General features: G+C 39.5%; 1 protein-coding gene across 6 annotated transcripts in view; it reads right to left on the bottom strand.

Annotated features, from left to right (window-relative positions):
* Positions 1-18,292, bottom strand: part of GALNT11 (polypeptide N-acetylgalactosaminyltransferase 11) — a 74,244-nt gene that overhangs the window by 25,273 nt on the left and 30,679 nt on the right. For 5 of the 6 annotated variants that reach the window (XM_078343421.1, XM_035254332.3, XM_078343423.1 and 2 more), the window contains one exon: positions 5,591-5,920. In XM_078343421.1, coding sequence (XP_078199547.1) covers positions 5,591-5,882 — 292 coding nt within the window. In that variant the 5' untranslated portion in view covers positions 5,883-5,920. Of the gene's footprint in view, positions 1-5,590; positions 5,921-10,715; positions 10,814-18,292 lie in introns of all 6 variants that reach the window. The other variant, XM_078343425.1, reaches the window with a different exon arrangement.

Raw genomic sequence — 18,292 nt, forward strand, 5'->3', positions numbered from 1 at the left:
AGGACATCGAGGCTGCAGTGAGCCACAGTTGTGCCACTGTACTCCAGCCTGGGTGACAGATCCTGTCTTTCAAAAAAAAAAAAAAAAAGGCCAGGCACGGCAGCTCACACCTCTAATCCCAGCATTTTGGGAGGCCGAGGTGGGCAGATCACCTGAGGTCAGGAGATTGAGACCAGCCTGACCAACATGGAGAAACCCCATCTCTACTAAAAATACAAAATTAGCCAGGTGTAGTGGCACAAGCCCGAAACCCCAGCTACTCAGGAGGCTGAGGCAGGAGAATCACTTGAACCTGGGACATGGAGGTTGCGGTGAGCCAAGATTATGCCACTGCATTCCAGCCTGGGCAACAAGGGCAAAACTCCATCTCAAAAAAAAAAAAAAAAAAAAAAAAAGCTTCACAGTTTCTGGTTTTATTGTCAGGGAATTCCTCCACAGGTCTAATCCAAGTCAGTGTAATATTAGGCAGGGTATAACCGCTCATGCCTGTAATCCCAGCACTATGGGAAGCTGAGGCAGGTGGATTGCTTGAGGTCAGGAGTTTGGGATCAGCCTGGCCAACATGGTGAAACCCCATCTCTACTAAAAAAAAAAAACCAAAAAACAAAAAAAAAACTAGCTGGGCATGGTGGCGCATTCCTGCAGTCCCAGCTACTCGGGAGGCTGAGGCAGGAGAATTTCTTAAACCTGGGAGGCAGAGGTTGCAGGAAGCCAAGACTGCACCACTGCACTCCAGCCTGGGTGACAGAGCAAGACTCTCTAAATAAATAAATAAATAAAAGTCCCTTTTTAAAAGTAGTAGTACAGCTCTGTTCCTTTAATATAGTGAATATTTTATGAATATCCAGGTGTGAAGGGATGAGATATAGAATGCAGTGTTTACACAATTAGTACCCCCAAGTCCACTCTGGGAAACATTCTCTCTGAAACTGTTTCAATGGCAGTTCAGCCTTTTAAACACAAAACAAATCTCTATTAGCATTTTATGCAAGGAGAGAAACCATAAGAGACGAGACTTTGGTGATGACCAAAACGTAAAAGAAATAAAATTAAAACTGCTGGATACCTAGAACCTAGAGCAGAGCCTTGCACAAAGAAGATTCTCAACAGACACACCTTGATTCCACAAGTATCAGAGGATGACCTTGTGCTCAATACTGACAGAAGCATTTTCTATTATAGATCTCTTGATGAGAAGACTCCATATGAAGATTGTTTCAGCTTACTTTTCTTACTCCCCTGCTCACATAAAATGGTAGCCAAACCTCAATAAATGAGCATGCCAGAGGACCCTTTTCAATTAATTTTATAATTAATTTCAGATTAAATGAGAAAATGTTTTAAATTTTTATTGTTGGTTTTTTGTTTTTTTTTTTTGAGACAGGGTCTTCTCTGTCGCCCAGGTTGGAGTGCAGTGCTGCAATCTTGACTCACTGCAGCCTCTGCCTCCTGGACCCAAGCAATCCTCCTGAGTAGCTGGGACTACAGCCATGTGTCCCCACACTCAGCTAATTTTTAAACTTTTGGTAATACCACCCAGGCTGCTCTTAAACTTCTAAGCTCAAGCGATCTGCCAGCCTCAGCCTCCCAAACTGCTGGGATTACAGGTATGAGCCCCACACCTGGCCAATAATCTGTCTTAAATGTACCTTTTCATAGGTTCCTTCCCCTGCTTATTCAGTGAAAATTCTCCACTCAGAAATCTTCATAGTTTTAACTACTACTATATCATGTACACTAATTCCTTCTATATCAAATGTCTTTTATGTAAGAAATTTTGGATTTTGACCGGGCATGGTGGCTCACGCCTGTAATCCCAGCACTTTGGGAGGCCGAGGCAGGTGGATCACGAAGTCAAGATATCGAGACCATCCTGGTCAACATGGTGAAGCTCCGTCTCTACTAAAGATACAGAAAATTAGCTGGGCATGGTGGCGCATGCCTGTAATCTCAGCTACTCAGGAGGCTGAGGCAGGAGAATTGCCTGAACTCAGGAGGCGGAGGTTGCGGTGAGCCGAGATCACGCCATCGCACTCCAGCCTGGGTAACAAGAGCGAAACTCCGTCTCAAAAAAAAAAAAGAAATTTTGGATTTTAACTATGATAATTATGCACATAACATAAAATGTAGCATTAGTAACATTTAGTACATTCTCAATGTTGTGCAACCAGCATGATTAGTTGCAGAATATTTTCCACACTGCAGAAGAAAAGCCCATATCCATTAAAGCAGCCATTCCTCCCATTCCCCAGTCCCTGGCAACCGCTCATATGCCTTCTGTCTCCATGGACCTGCCTATTCTAGACATTTCACATAAAGGGAACCTACAATATGTGACCTTTTGTGTCTGGCTTCTTTCACGAGCATGTTTTCAGGTTCATCCATGTTGTGGCATGTATTATAATGTCATTCCTTTCTCTGCCTGAATAATATTCCATCGTATGGACAAACCACACTTCGTTTATCCCTTCATCAGTTGATGGATATTGGAGTGTTGCCACCTTCTGTCTATTGAGAACTGTGCTGCTCTGAACACTGAGTACCAGTTTTTGAGCACCTGTCTGCAGTTCTTTCAAGCACAAACCCCGGAGTGGTACTGCTGGGTCATATGGTAATTCTTTGCTTAACTTACGGAGAAGCTGCCAAAACGTCTACAGAGGCTGCACTGTTCTCCTTTCCCACTAGCAACGTATGAGGGTTCCAATTTCTCCGCATCCTCACCATCGCGTGTTACTCTCCTTCTTAAATGTATTATTATACCCCTCCTAGTGGGTGTGAGATGGCTATCTCACTGTTTTGATTTGAATTTCTGTAACCACTAATTATATTAAGCATCTTTTCATCTGCTTGTTGGCCATCTGTATATCTTCTTTGGAGAAATATCTGTCAAATCCTTTGCTCATTTTAAAATTGAGCTATTTGTCTTTTTATTGTTGGGTTTTAAGAATTGTTTAAGCCAGGCACAGTGGTTCATGCCTATATTCTCAGCACTTTGGGAGGCTGAGGCAGGTAAATGGCTTGAGCCTAGGAGTTAGAGACCAGCTTGGGCAACATGGTGAAACCCTGTCTATACAAAAAAATTAGCTGGGTGTGCAGGTATATCCCTGTAACACCAGCTACTTGAGAGGATGAGACAGGAGGATCACTTGAGAGCCCAGGAGGTTGAAGGTGCAGTGAGCCGTGACTGCACCACTGCACTCCAGCCCCTGTCTCAAAATAACATGAAATAAAATAAAAATGCAAACAAGTATTCTTTATATACTCTGGATACATTATTAGAAATATGATTTGCAAATATTTTCACCCATTCTGTGGGTCGTCTTTTGTCTTTTTTCACATTCTTTTTTTTTTGAGATGGAGTCTCACTCTTGTCTCCGAGGCTAGAGTGCGATGGTGCGATCTTGACTCACTAACCTCCACCTCCCGGGTTCAAGGGATTCTCCTGCCTCAGCCTCCTGAGTAGCTGGAATTACAGGTGCTTGCCACCACACTTGGCTCATTTTGTATTTTAATAGAGAGAGGGTTTCACCATGTTAGTCAGGCTGGTCTCAAACTCCTGATCTCAGGTGATCCACCCACCTCGTCTTCCCAAAGTGCTGGGATTACATGCATGAGCCACTGTGCCTGGCCGTTTTTTCCCCACATTCTCATGTGTTATTTGATATACAGAAGTTTTTATTTTGATGTAGTCCCATTTACTTTTTAAATTGGTAAGTTTGAGTCTTCCAACTCTTTTTCCAGACTGTTATGGCTATTCAGATCCTCTTGTAATTCCATATTAATTTTAAAATAAACTTTTCCATCTTTACAACAAAGACCACTGACATTTTGATAAGGATTGCATTGAATCTATAGATTGCTTTGGGTGATATTTACATCTTAACATTATTTAGTATTCCATCCTATGAAACTGGAATATCTTTCTACCTTTTTAGGTTTACTTTGATTTCTTTCAGCAGTGTTTCACTGTTTTCAGCATACAAATCTTGTAGCTCCTTGGCTAAATTTATTCTTAAGTGTGTGATTACTTTTGATGCTACTGTAAATGAAACTATCTCTTAACTGCATTTTCAGGCCACTCATTGCTAATATATAGAAATGCAATTGGTTTTTTGCCTGTTGATCTAGTACCTGCAACTGCCAAATTCATTTACCTCTAATATGTTTTTTTTGTGGATTCCTTAGGGTATTCTAGAAGGAATTTAGTTTTTCAGTTAGGCAGCTAGAGTTTGTTATTCAAATACCTACAGTTCTCTCACTACTTCTTTCAAAAGCAAATAAAAAGTCTACTCAAAATGGTAAACTCAGTATTACTTCTTCATAAAAGCTTTACCAATGTAACTATAAACACATAAAAGGGCTAGATATTTTCCCATTAATGCTTTAAAAATGTCCACTGGCTATTTGAAAAAGATTTATGAAAACTGTACTTTATGAAAACTGAAGTTGGCAAGACCACATCTCTATTTAAATATATTTTTAAATTAACACTGAAGGAGATATTAGCTTGTTTCCTCATAAAATTTTATATATTTTGACTTTCTTTATTAGAAAATCATTACGTCCTAAGAACTGATTTTGTCTTTGAAACTATGACCAAGTGAAAACTCGATTTTAACATTTCCTTTATATTCTAAGGCTCTCTCAATCTCTCAAAAATCTCTTTTATTTCACTCTTAAATTACCTATTATTTGATGTTTTGTGATAAGATCAAAGTTCTTTAAGTTTTAACGATAACAAAAATTGCTCACTTACCCTAAAAATAAAATTTGTCAAAATCAGGACTCTAAAATTGCAGTATTCAAAGGCATACATGATAGAGTCTTGCATCCACGTTGAAAAGAGTAGGATTTTTTAGGAGAAAAAATAAGCTTTCTCTTTTATATAAGATGTCATAAACTATATTATATATGTGTATATGTGTGTGTGTGTATATATATATATATATATATATTTTCTAGCTCCTTAGTAATTCTTAAGTGAAAGTCATATTAGATATAAATAACCCCAGCTTATTTTTAAACAGTATTTTATGCTCTGTATTAATTAAATGTAACCTTAAAAATAAGTTAAATACAGTCAAGGAAACTTTCAACGATTTCTTTCCCATATTAATCCTAACAATTAAAACCTTCTCCCAGGGCTGGGCACAGTGGTGCACGCCTGTAGTCCCAGCTACTCTCAAGGGGTAGCTGAGAGGTAACCTGAGAGGACAGCCTGAGCCCAAGAATTTGAGGAGAGCCTGGGCAATATGGCAAGACCCTTTCTCTTAAAAAAACAAACAAAAAACAAACCCCTTCTCCCATAGGTTTCATTTTCTTTCTAGTCTTTTTTCTTTTCTTTTGTCTTCTCTGGACCTTGTTTGTTCTCCCAAGTCCTCATAAAATACTGAAGTCAGAACTGGATAAATCAGAATATAGCTCCCCACTGAAGTCTGCAGAAACCGTGTAACTTCTGCTAGTTCACAAACAACATTAAGTGTAGGAAAAAATGATGCCGCATTTCTAATCTCCTAACTAATCTAATTAATCAAACTTCCAGTGATTAAATACACTGATATGGCTGCTGGTAAATACCAAATATGCTTACCTAATTCAGAAGAGAATTTCAAGTGGCCTTCTGGCTCTTCAATATGACTGTCTATCACATCGTCGATTTTGTTTGCTTTGAACTGTGGCTCAAGTACTCGACTTGGACCTCGAGTGAAACGGGGATAGAATTTTTTTGGAGATGGTCCATGGGGCCCAGACCCCTTGACGGGCACATTCTTAAGTGGCTGAGTCACTTCACTGAAGTTGAAATAAACAAAAAGCAAAACTGTCCAGGTCGCAGATGTAAAAAGGCACCCATAACAGAAATATCGAACTGTGACACTTCCCATTATAGACCTAGCATAGCTGAAGGGCCATTTTCAATTTCCTAAAAAAGAAGAATAAATACGTTAGACACTTCAGTACACTTTTAAATCATCCACCAAATACAAAGTCATTGTTTTCTAAACCACCAAGAAGGGTCACTATGCATACAGTTAACAGACATTCAAATACAAGAAGATATATGGATAGCACTGAGTTTTTAAAAAGGGTCCAACAATTAAAACCTCAGGCCAGTGGGTTAATGCTCAGAGAACCAATGGCAGTAAAATAGCTGACTTACTCATTTGCCCATGTTAATGGACACTTCTTCACCTTTGTTCTGGACTGCTTTCAGTTTGCTAATTTTTCTCATCAGGTTACAACTTTTCACAAGGAAAGTAACACAAGGAAAGTACCACATGTATTGTAACAGGACACCTAAAGTCCCTTCCAACTATACAACTGCAAGATTCTTTTTTTAACCCAAAGATCTTAAAATCTGTTATTAAAAATAAGCAACTGTGGCCAAGTGTGGCGGCTCACAGTTGTAATCCCAGCACTCTGGGAGGCCAAGGTGGGCGGATCATTTGAGGCCAGAAGTTTGAGACCAGTGTGGCCAACATGGTGAAACCCTGTCTCTACAAAAAATATAAAAATTAGCTAAGGGTGGTGGTGGGAGCCTGAAATCCCAGCTACTTGGGAGGCGGAGGCTGGAGAATCTCTTGAACCCAGGAGGAGCAGGTTGTGAGTGAGCTAAGATTGCACCACTGCGCTCCAGCCACAGAGCAAGACTCCGTCTCAAAACAATAAAAATAAATAAGCAAATATAAGCAAACTTAAAATAGTTCTACTTTCAAATCAAAGGTTATGCCTGCCGCTGTCCACTCTAGATCTAAGTTATTTTCAAATAAGCAGTTCAAGAAATTATGTTCCCTCACCTATAAAACAAGGCAAGAAGAACTCAATGTGGCACTGAACAGCAATCGGCAATTTTTCCTAAGCCTTTTTTTTTTCTTTTTGAGACACAGTCTCACTCTGTCACCCAGGCTGAAGTACAGTGGTGGAATCTCAGCTCACTGCAACCTATGCCTCCTGGGTTGAAGCAATTCTCCTGCCTCAGCTTCCCAAGTAGCCGGGATTACAGGCATGTGCCACCACGCCTCGCTAATTTTTGTATTTTTAGTAGAGAAAGGGTTTCACCATGTTGGCCTGGCTGGTCTCAAACTCCTGATCTCAGGTGATCTGCATACCGTGGCCTCCCAAAGTGCTGGGATGACAGGCGTGAGGCCACCGCACCTGGCAATTTTTTCTAAGCTTTTTGATATCCGATATTCATAGATGCTAACACAATTTCCTAAGGAATTATTTCTAAGGAGCCCAATGCACATATAAAATCATCTCACTAAACAGACTTATGGCAGAGAAACCCTATAAGCAATGTAGATACATAAGAAAGCGGCACAGATACTGCTTGTAAGTTACTTATTTCTACAGCATAAAACAATCTTAAAAATGATATTGTCCCCAAAGATCAGGACAAAGCAAATCAGCCTGAGTAAAGCCTGACTGTAAAAATCAGGTTCTCTTGTACAAGGTTATGCCGTAAGCCTAGATGATAGCAAACAGTTCAGTTTCTTACTGTCTGCCAACCAAGGACTATTTATTCCACTACAAGTCAATTAAAAAGTAAAAAAACCAAAACAACACTAACATACCAAAACAAAACAAAAACCCAACCAAAGACTCCCATCAACAGTAATACTGGAAATGATGATACAAAGGAAAATCAAACACCAATGAAAGCACTGCTATGTCAGCTGTTCTCTAAGCAAGGAAGCCCATCAGGGCAAATGAAAAGACCAAAAAAAAAAAAAAAAGCAACATGCAACTTCATAATAAAAATATTGCAACAAAAATGTACAGAGCAGTGACACTTAGGTGAAACAGACATTATAACTCCCTAAAGTATTTGCTTAGGGGTAGGCAAAGAGCAAGTAAACAAACAACAAAAACAAAAGTACTGCTTCTTCCAAAGGCCGTGAGATCCTAAAGACTGTAATCAGACAGGCTGCTCTGAATCCATGTGCACCAGTCATCTAGGGAGCCAACCCCTTCTTCGCACAGCAAGATTCATGCTTACAGGCGGTTTTCCTCAAAGCATTCCCAGCCTTCCCGCTTCCACCATGGGCTCCTTGGCCCTCACAAAAGGGAACCATCCATAACAGACCATGAAGAGAGCAAGGGCTGCTCCACTAGCCACTATGAAAGATGGACACTGATGTCGCTTGTCTTCTTCTTTAACCCGATTCCCACCATCATATTGGACCATGACCAACCCTGCCTCCAGATGTCTTGGTTAGTGTTCCTGCTGTCACCTACTGTCACCTTTACCTAAATTCCACATAAGAAACTTTGCCCTACTCTCAATTTCATTGTCATCCAGGACTGATGTGATGACCTCTTAACTTCTCAGTTAAAACCTCTCCCTCCAGGTGGGCATGGTGACTCACGGCTATAATTCCAGCACTTTGGGAGGCTGAGGTGGGCAGATCACCTGAGGTCGGGAGTTGGAGACCAGCCTAGCCAACATGGTGAAACCCTGTCTCTACTAAAAATACAAAAAATTAGCTGAGCATAGTGGTGCATGCCTGCAATCCCAGCCACGTGGAGGCTGAGGTAGCAGAATTGCTTGAACCCAGGAGGCAGAGGTTGCAGTGAGCTGAGATCGCACCACTGTACTCTGGCCTGGGTGACAGAGCGAGATTCTATTTCAAAAAAAAAAAAAAAACACACAAAAAACCTCCCTCTCTGACCACAATCCTGACTCTCCAGCTGCATCTACCCCTATCCTTCCACCTCATGACAGGAAAAGCCCAGGCACTCTGCACTTTCCTTACCATTTAATTCTATTTCCGGCCCCAGCTATACATACACTCCATAATGGCTTTACTTCCTTCTATATCCAGCTGGGAATGTGGCGTTAAATAACACATTAGAAAGTGACAAGTGCTGAGGAGAACAAATAAAGCAGGGAAGATCAACAGGGAGGAGAAGGTGTGTGAAGCTTCAGGAAAATGGAGAGGGAAGGCCTCCCTGAGAACGTGATACTTGTGTCAAGACGCAGACTAAATGAAGTAGTGAGTACTGCAGCGATCTGGGGAAGAGGTGCCCAGGGGCACATGGAATAACAGCAAAGGCTCTTGAGGAGTGCAACCAGTGGGGTCAAGGAGCCACATGCTGTGACCAAGACAAGTACACTAAAAACCAATGATAACAAGGTAACCAGAAATGTTACAAAATGTGCAAATGAACATCAAAGAGAGTTCTACAGAACTAAGTAGGGAAAATACAACTTTTATAAAACTCATAGGATATGGCCTAATTTATAGCTTTTGATGCTTGTTTTAGAAAATATGACCACAAACTATGATTTAAGAAAGTATAACTGAATAAACCCAAGGAACATAAAAGAATAATAAAAACAGTATCAGGAATTAATAGAAAATGAAGATAAGACAACAGAAAACAAAACATGGTTCTTTAAAAGCTCAGTAAAATCAACAATGTGAAACTGCCTTTGCAAAATTACGACAGTGAAAGGAACCTGACATAGCTGACTCCATCTTGCTTCTGACCTCCAAACTGTCCCTGGTCACTCCTGGGTGTACGCCAAGCTAACTTTGGGAGAAATTCAGTTTCCAGTTTAACTTAGAAGGAAGGATGATAACAGACTCTTCCAAAAACTAGCCCCTTTCCTTGATCAGCGGCTGAAAGCCACCTTTGTCAGCAAGAATATGCTAATAGGAACCAGAAGGGCCTAAGCTCCACTGATGTGTAGGTGTAGTTTCTATAATAGGAGTCATGTGGCCAGAGATCACGAAATTCGTGACTTCGACTATTCTTATAGATGACATCATTATTGCAGAACCTAAGATTGTTTTCTTGAGATATTTTTCAGACTGATCCTACCGAGGCTTGTGACTCACGACTCAACTGGTCCCAGAGGCGAACTCAGTGCACAGACACTGTTTTCCACGCCCCTATGATTTCATCCCCAACCAATTGGCCAAACCCATTCCCTAGTCCCCTGCCCACCAAACTGTCCATAAAAACACTAAACTCCAAGAAAACGGATATGAGTGATAACCCCAGTTCTCCTGTATGGGCCAGCTTCACATGGATTAAGTACTTTCTTGACTGCAATGCTATGGTTTCAGGGTATGATCTTGTCTGTGGAGTGGGCAGGAAAAACCCATTTTACAAAAGCACTGGCAAAACATACAAAGGAAAAAGTACAAATAACACAAAAATAAGAAAGAGGGCATAAATAAAGATGCAGATTTAAAATAAGAGTACTGTTTATAAATTCCGGTGAAATGATCGAATTCCTAGACAAACACAAATGCACAACACTGGCTCTGGAAAATCAGGAACCTGGATGCCCGATAGTCCCTTTGAATGTTAAACTATTGTAAAGACATTTCTAGATGATTTTGAAAGTGAGTCCTACCAATACTGAGGAACAGATGATTTTAGACAGATGCACTGGCCTTCAGAGAACAGAAAATGAGGAAATATTCTCCATGTCCCTTTCTGAGGCTGTTACCATCCTGATATCAAAATAAGGGCAGTTTGAGGAAAGAATGTTAAAGACAATCTCAGAGAGATTACAGAAATCTTAAAAAAAAAAAAAAAAATATCCTGGCCAGGCACGGTGGCTCACGCCGATAATTCCAGCACTTTGGGAGGCTGAGGCAGGTGGATCACGAGGTCAAGAGATCAAGACCATTCCTGGTCAACAAGGTGAAACCCCTTCTCTACTAAAAACACAAAAATTAGCTGGGCATGGTGGTACGCACCTGTAGTCCCAGCTACTCGGGAGGCTGAGGCAGGAGAATTGCTTGAACCCAGAAGGCGGAGGTTGTGGTGAGTCAAGATCGCGCCATTGCACTCCAGTCTGGGTAACAAGAGTGAAACTCAGTCTCAAAAAAAAAAAATCCTGAAAAAAACCATGTTTTTAAAAACTGAATATACCATGCACAAGCTGTATTTACTTCAGGTACTTGAAGTTGGTCCAGTATTTGAAAACTTACCATAATCTACCACCTTCATCAATTAAAAGAAAAAAAACACATGGTTTGATAAATGGAGATAAAAAGTTTATTAGAATTCAACACTCAATTCTTAACAAACTAGGAAAAAGAGGGAAATCCTTGCCTGACAAAGAACATCTCTAAAAATCCTGTAGCAAACATCATACTAAACAATGAAACAATAAACCCATTTTCTTTAAAAATAGAAGCAAGACAAAGGTTCCCATAATCACCTGTATGACACTACCATAACTATAATACTGGAGGGCAGTAGTTTTGAAGTACAGAAATCCCAGGAGTATTTATTAAAAATACAGATTCCCAGGGCTCCCCACCAACTGTGCTAAATGGGAATTCCCAGAGGTAAGGAAGGTTAAGGAACCTTTAGCTTTAACAAGCCTCCAAGTCAGCTCTGATGCACAGCCACATCTGGGAATCAATGGTATAATGAAAAGACAAGACTGAATTCTAATCTGATTCTGCCATGTATCAGTTATGCAACGTTGGAAACATTACCAGATTTTCTTAGCCTCACTCTCATCAACTGTATTCCAAACCACATTGTCTATCTCACTGGATACTTTGAAATACTCAGAATTACACGAGGTAAAATATGTAAAGTGTCAGATACAATGACTGACACAAAACACCAAGATAGTCTCCACAAGGACTTGGCTTGTTTTGCTGTTTGGTTTCCTGTTTACTGTTTTCCCTTCACTTGGCACAATGAATGGCCCACAGAAAATCCTGAAAAGAATCTATAGGATGAATATAGTAGAAACTGAACGAATACTAATTTTTTGTCATTAGATCTAGACTTAATATATAATATCAGTGGTAGACATGACCACCCATCTGTTCCTTACAAAGTTCCTACAAGTCCCTACGTAATCTGGCATTACCTGTCTGATCACTTCTCCCACTACCTTCTCTCTGCATCCATTTTATCCTAAACACCGGTCTCCTTGTGGGTCAGACATTTCAATTATACCCCATTAGGGCCTATGCACTGGCTCTTCACTCTGTCTAAAATACTTTTTCTCCCAAGTAATTTCGACTTCTTTCACTGCCATTAAATCTTTGCTCAAATATCATCTTCTCAGTAAGGCCCTACCAAGATTACCCTACTTTTAAAACTTCAACCCAGCCACTAAATATTAAACCTGATCTTCCTTATTCCATGGAATGTATCACCTTCTTACATATACATAGTTACTTATTCACTGATTTTATTATTGATGGTTTATTTCCCCAGGCACGGTGGCTCACGCCTGTAATCCCAGCACTTTGGGAGGCTGAGGTGGGTGGATCACCTGAGGTCAGGAGTTCAAGATTGTTTATTTCTCCCATACCAGGAAGTAAGCTCCAATAGTACAAGAGCTTTTATCTATCACTGGAGGTTAAATTAGTGCACAGAATATAGCAAGTTTAATAAATGTTTGTTAATAAATGGAAATATTACTGTAATATGGTTAGCAACATGCTTGCAAATTTCTCAACAAATCTGTTACTATCTAATTTGGGCGAAGCAATACCTTAATGCTATGCATAGAGGTCAGACCATCTTATTCAACAACAGTATAAAAACTAGCTCAGAACAACAGCCATGTTTATTTTTGGAAAAGGTACAAGAAACAACTCAGGAATGTACTGTCCAATTTCAAAACTTAAATAATGGTCTTTGTGATAAAAACAGGGAGACTAATCTTACCAAATTCACTGACAACAAACAAAAACGGAGATACTACTTTTCTTAGGTTCCCTGTTGGCTACCTGGCAGCACCTAAGGGCAAAATATAAATGTTTTCTGCTCAAAGACCTCACCAACAGGATTTGGCCAACTCTCTCCAACCATATTTTCATTCTTTAGAGGGTATTTTTTACATAGTAAATCATGCTAAATTTAAAAACATATAAAATGAATTTATAAAATGCCATCATTTCTTTTATACAATTAAGCATAATGGTGTTCAGAAGCAACAAAGTCACTATCTGTTTTAAGACGGGTCAAGAGGTTAGGGCTGGGTATGGTGGCTCAGACCTGTAATCCCAGAACTTTGGAAGGTCAAGGAGGGTGGATCTCCTGAGGTCTGGAGTTCAAGGTCAGCCTGGCCAACATGATGAAATCCTGTCTCTACTAAAAAAAAATACAAAAATTAGCTGGGTATGGTGGCACACGCCTGTAATCCCAGCTACTCAGATGCTGAGGGAGGAGAATCGCTTGAACTCGGGAGGCAGAGGTTGCAGTGAGCCAAGATCATTACCACTGCACTCCAGCCTGGGCAACAGAGTAGCTCTGTCTCCAAAAAAAAAAAAAAGAAGGAAATGCAAAAAAAATCAGATGTCTATTATTAATAAATTTCTCACCTGCTTAAGGAAAGTCACTAAAACATCCAAACAGAAATCAAAAGCTAAAACTTTAATCTACTCTAACAATGAATCCAGCATCTATACAAGAAAATCTTTTTTTCGTACTATTTGCTATCCCTTCTAAAGGCAGTTACCCATGCCTTTAACATCCAAGTCTCAAAGCCTTTGAAACAAGAGTCAAAACACATACCTAAGGTTACTAATGCAAAACAACGAATGGACAAATTCTTTCAATCATAAACTTGAATAGTTAATAGAGCCAAAACTTCAGCAGTTAGATATCAACTAATATGTTTTCAAAGTTAAATGAATAAAAGACTAACCAGTTGTGAACTGAATTTATTAAAGTGAGACAAGTCACTGTGGTTTTATGTTTTTCTTCAGTCATGGTCTGGCAGCTGCTCAAGGATAGGTGCCTTGGAAGCTGAGAGTTGGGTTTTTGCCAGGGAGGTACAACAGTACAGGAATGGGGCAAGGTATATGCAGTGGGATTATTATAATGACAAATCACAGATTTAAGGCACACAAGGAGAGATGTGAGGAGGTGTAAGTAGGAGGCAGGATGAAAGATGTGAGTAGGCCAATGCATGAGAGGGCCTGGTGTGGCTAAATAATTACTGGAGTTGTTACCAATGAGAGAGAACCAGAAAGATGAAATGTCATAGTTGGAAAATGAGATGTGGTTTTGGAGGAGGACAGTCAATGATAGTAGAGTCATCCTTTACAGATGTGTGAACCGAAGATAGTCCAGCAGATAATTTGCCTGTAGGTAAGCACTGTTATACCTACCATAAACAAGCCCCCTGAGGACAGGGATCATTTCCATCTTCTCAGACCCATATGTTTAGCATAGTGCTTAGTATTAACAATGAATAAATATTTGTTTGTATAATTTTTGAAGTGTATTTCTGTTCCAGAAGAAGTGGAAGGGCACTGTGTACATTCCGTGCAATGTGAAATCTTAGAGAAGAGTATAATGTGAGCAGAGCATATCCTGAGAAATAAATGTTTATTGGGAAGGAGAGGCAAGAAAGATGGCTAACCAGTTTAATCAGTTTCAGTATGAAACAAAGTACTCAACACGCCAGCAAAAGTCCCAAGTCTTCCCCTCAGCCCATCATTTCTTAACAACAAATCTGAAAACACTGTGAGAAGAAATTTTAAAAAGAAGAGGTGATTTTGTACAGTTCTATCAAAATCAATTTGAAAACATAAATCTTTTTTATTGTTGTTAGAGACAGGGTCTCCCTCTGTTGCCCGGCCTAGACTCAAACTCCACATTCCAGGCTCAAGTCATCCTCTTCTCAGCCTCCTGAATAGCTGGGACTACAGGTGTGCACCACTACACCTGGCTGGAAGAGAGTAACTTTTAAAGAGAATACAACTTATTAAAATTGACCCCATTCCTGAAGAAAATCATAAAAGAGCTCCCCAAAACACCTCAAAAGCAAAAACACTAAAGAAAAAAAACAAAAAAACAACAACAAAAACAAACCACCAGGCACAGAGAGGAGTGTTAGAGGAAATCTAACGCTGCTAAGCCAAATATTTTTTTAAAGGAAAGCTTCCCAATTTGTTTTATGAAATGAACATAACACTGGTGTCAAAAAGGACAAAGACTTAACTCCCCCGCAAAAAAATCTCATGTATGAATATCAAGGCAAACAAAATACTAAGAACAAACTTGACAGTAAATGTCTAAAGTATTTATGAGGAAAACAATGAGAAACTCCAAAAGGTCCCAAAGGAAGACCTGAACCAATATGAAGATGTATATGCCATATTCTTGGACAAAATGACACAATCCTAATAAATACATCAGTTCTCCCTAAGTTAAAGTGTAAGTGCTACACAATCATGTTAAATATACTTTCAGATTTTTTTTTTCTGGAGCTAAACAAGTTAATGATAAAGTTCATTTGGACAAGAATAAATAAGCAGGGAACAGCCAGGCAAACGTGGGAGCAGGAACTAGGGGGGTGTGAGCCCCACAGCAGAACAAGCCAGTTCCAGGGCTTCTCTAGCCAAACAGCACCGTGGGGCCCACGCGCAGACAGACACAGCAATGGGAAAAGATGAGAAAAAAGACCCAATTACATTTAGAAATCTAGTATAAGTTTACTATAAATCAATCCAGTATAAGCTTAGTACAAATAAAGACAACATCACAAACCTGAGAGGAAATGAATGACTTTCAACTAAATGATGTCAGAACAACTGTTTACATAATAGAGTATATTCTTCCCATCATTTATGAAAAGAACTGGGTATTTCATTATAAAACATGACTCCATACAAGTACTAGAAGAGAACATGAGTAAATTCCTCTATTATCTGGGAATGGGCAAAATTTTTCTAGCCAGGGCTAAAAAAAAAAATCAGAAAAAAATACAGGAAAAGAAAATAGATTACATAAAGACAAAAAACTGGATACTAAAAGACTCCAAAAGAAAAGTAAAAAGACAAGTGACAAACTAGAACAAATACAATTGGTATCACAGACAGAAGAGTAGTATCTCAATGTTAGTTTTCTATTGCTATGTAATTACTACAAACTTAATGGCTTAAAACAACACACACTTATTATCTGGCTATTTCTGTGGGTCAAGACGGAGCACAGCTTAGCTGGACCTTCTACTGAGGGTCCTCCAGGTTACAAACAAGATGTCAGCCAAGCTGTGGTCTCTCCTGGTAGCCTGACTGGGGAAGAATTTGCTCTGAACTCACCCAAGTCACCGGAATTCAGTTCCTTGTGGCTCAGGACTGCCAGGCCCTGACTTTTTAACAGCTGTTGGCTGGAGGCCGCCCTCAGATCCTACAGGCTGCCTGCAGTTCCTCACCACAAGCACTTCACCAGTATGGCCCTGGACTTCATTAAGCCAACCCTGAGGAGGTTCCTACTCGGGTCTGCTTAAGACAGAGTCTTCTCTAATGTTGCTGTAGTCACAGGAGTGACCTCTTATCTTTGCCATATGACCTCGCCTAATCAAGAGACTGACATTCTATCACCTTTGCTATACTCTGCTTGTTACAAGCAAGTCACAGGACCTATCCATCCCCACTGCAGGGGAGGGAATTACTGGAGGTCACCTTAGAGTTTGTCAGCCACAATCTCAAACAGAGATTCTAAAAGTAAAGGACCAACAACCTTATAAACCATTCACAAAAACAGAAACATAAATATTTCTCAGTTATATGAAAAAATGCTCAAACCTGCTTAAACTAAGGGAAATGCAAATTTAAATTACACTGAAATATCATTTCCCTCCTGTTCAGCTGAAAAAATCCGAAAGCTTGACAACATATTCTGAGAGTGAGGCTGTAAGGAAACTTTCATACATGGTATACCTTCTATGCAGGTTCATTTAGCAACATCAAGCAAAAATACACTATTTACCTTCTGACTTAGCAATATTGCCTCTAGTAATCTATCCCGTAGATGGTAAAAATAGGAAACAATGTATGCATAAGCCTATTGACTACAAGACTATTGGTAATAGCAAAAGGCTAAAATCAATGCAATGTCCATTAATAAGGGGCTGGTTGAACAAACTAAGAACCATCTACACACAGAGCAATACACAGCTATAAAAAGGAAAGGATCTTTGTTAACTGCTAATTATAGATTCATCTGTAAATTACATTGTCAGGTGAAAAAAGATAAGAGTATACATAGGATGCTACAAATAAGTATACACATACCTGCCTACATTATAAAGCAAAGGATAAAACAGGAAGACAAAGCAAAAGATTGGGTTGGTTTCTAGCATCCCCTATACACCATTTTAAAAAGCTGATAACCATTAAGAAGAGGAAGAAAACAGATTGTTATGGAGGCAGGGCTGGAAGCTGACATCATCTTTGTAGGTGAAGAGTAACTATGCAATCCAGGAAACTATAAAAATGTATATACAAAAACATGCAAACAACAATTTAACATACATACTTTAATCTGCTCAAAAAGCAAATTTTTATTATGACTGTTTACATCTACTGTTGTCATATCTAAAATGCTTTGTGGCAAACTATTTAGGTTACAAAGATCTAAAATCTCAGCTCACCCAATTCACATTCCAGCATCGTTATCAGATTAGCTTGAGGAGTATTTCTCAATAGCACAATAGGGTGCTTTGAGGTAAGAAGGCTCCTTTTGAAATGCTTTTTGTAGTCGTCCTCTATTTACAGAGGACACAGTCCACACCAGCTACAAAACTGTGCTCCATACATAAAGTAGTTAAATTACATAAAGGTCACTAAGACAATGCTTGTATGCAATGTCACTCTACAGATAACAGCTTAATTCCACTAATCTTCCAGTCTAAACAACCTAACATTTTTCAGAAATCTAAATAGTTTCTGGATGATTTAATGAAAATCATTAAATAATCCTAAAGAAAAGGCTAATATACTAGGAACACAATAGAAGCTCTACAGGCGAGGCACCATTCAGGGTATCGGCAATTAATGTTTTTTTGTTTTTTGTTTTTTGTTTTTTGAGACGAAGTTTCTCTCGTCGCCCAGGCTAGAATGCAGTGGCTCAATCTCCGCCTCCCAGGTTCAAGCAATCTCTTGCCTCAGCCTCTTGAGTAGCTGGGAATGTAAGCACCCACTAGGATGATTTTTTGTATTTTTTTCAGTAGAGATGGGGTTTCACAATGTTGGGCAGGCTGGTCTTGAACTCCTGACCTCAGGTGATCTGCTGGCCTTGGCCTCCCAAAGTGCTGGGATCACAGGTGTAAGCCACTGTTTAGTGGCCAGCATTTAGTGTTTCAATAGCTTTTGCTATCGGCTAAAAACTCAGAAAATACAGAAAAGCAAAAAAGAAACTAACAATCACCAGAAGTCTCACCACTATCAATATTTTGCTATATAATCTACTACTTATTTTTCATCTCTCTACAGTATCTACAAAATACTATACTGCTTCTGGCAACTATCAAAAAATTAACAGACTCAGGTTAGTGGCATTATGG

Source organism: Callithrix jacchus, chromosome 11, assembly GCF_049354715.1.
Source record: "Callithrix jacchus isolate 240 chromosome 11, calJac240_pri, whole genome shotgun sequence".
Classification (NCBI taxonomy): Eukaryota; Metazoa; Chordata; class Mammalia; order Primates; family Cebidae; genus Callithrix; species Callithrix jacchus.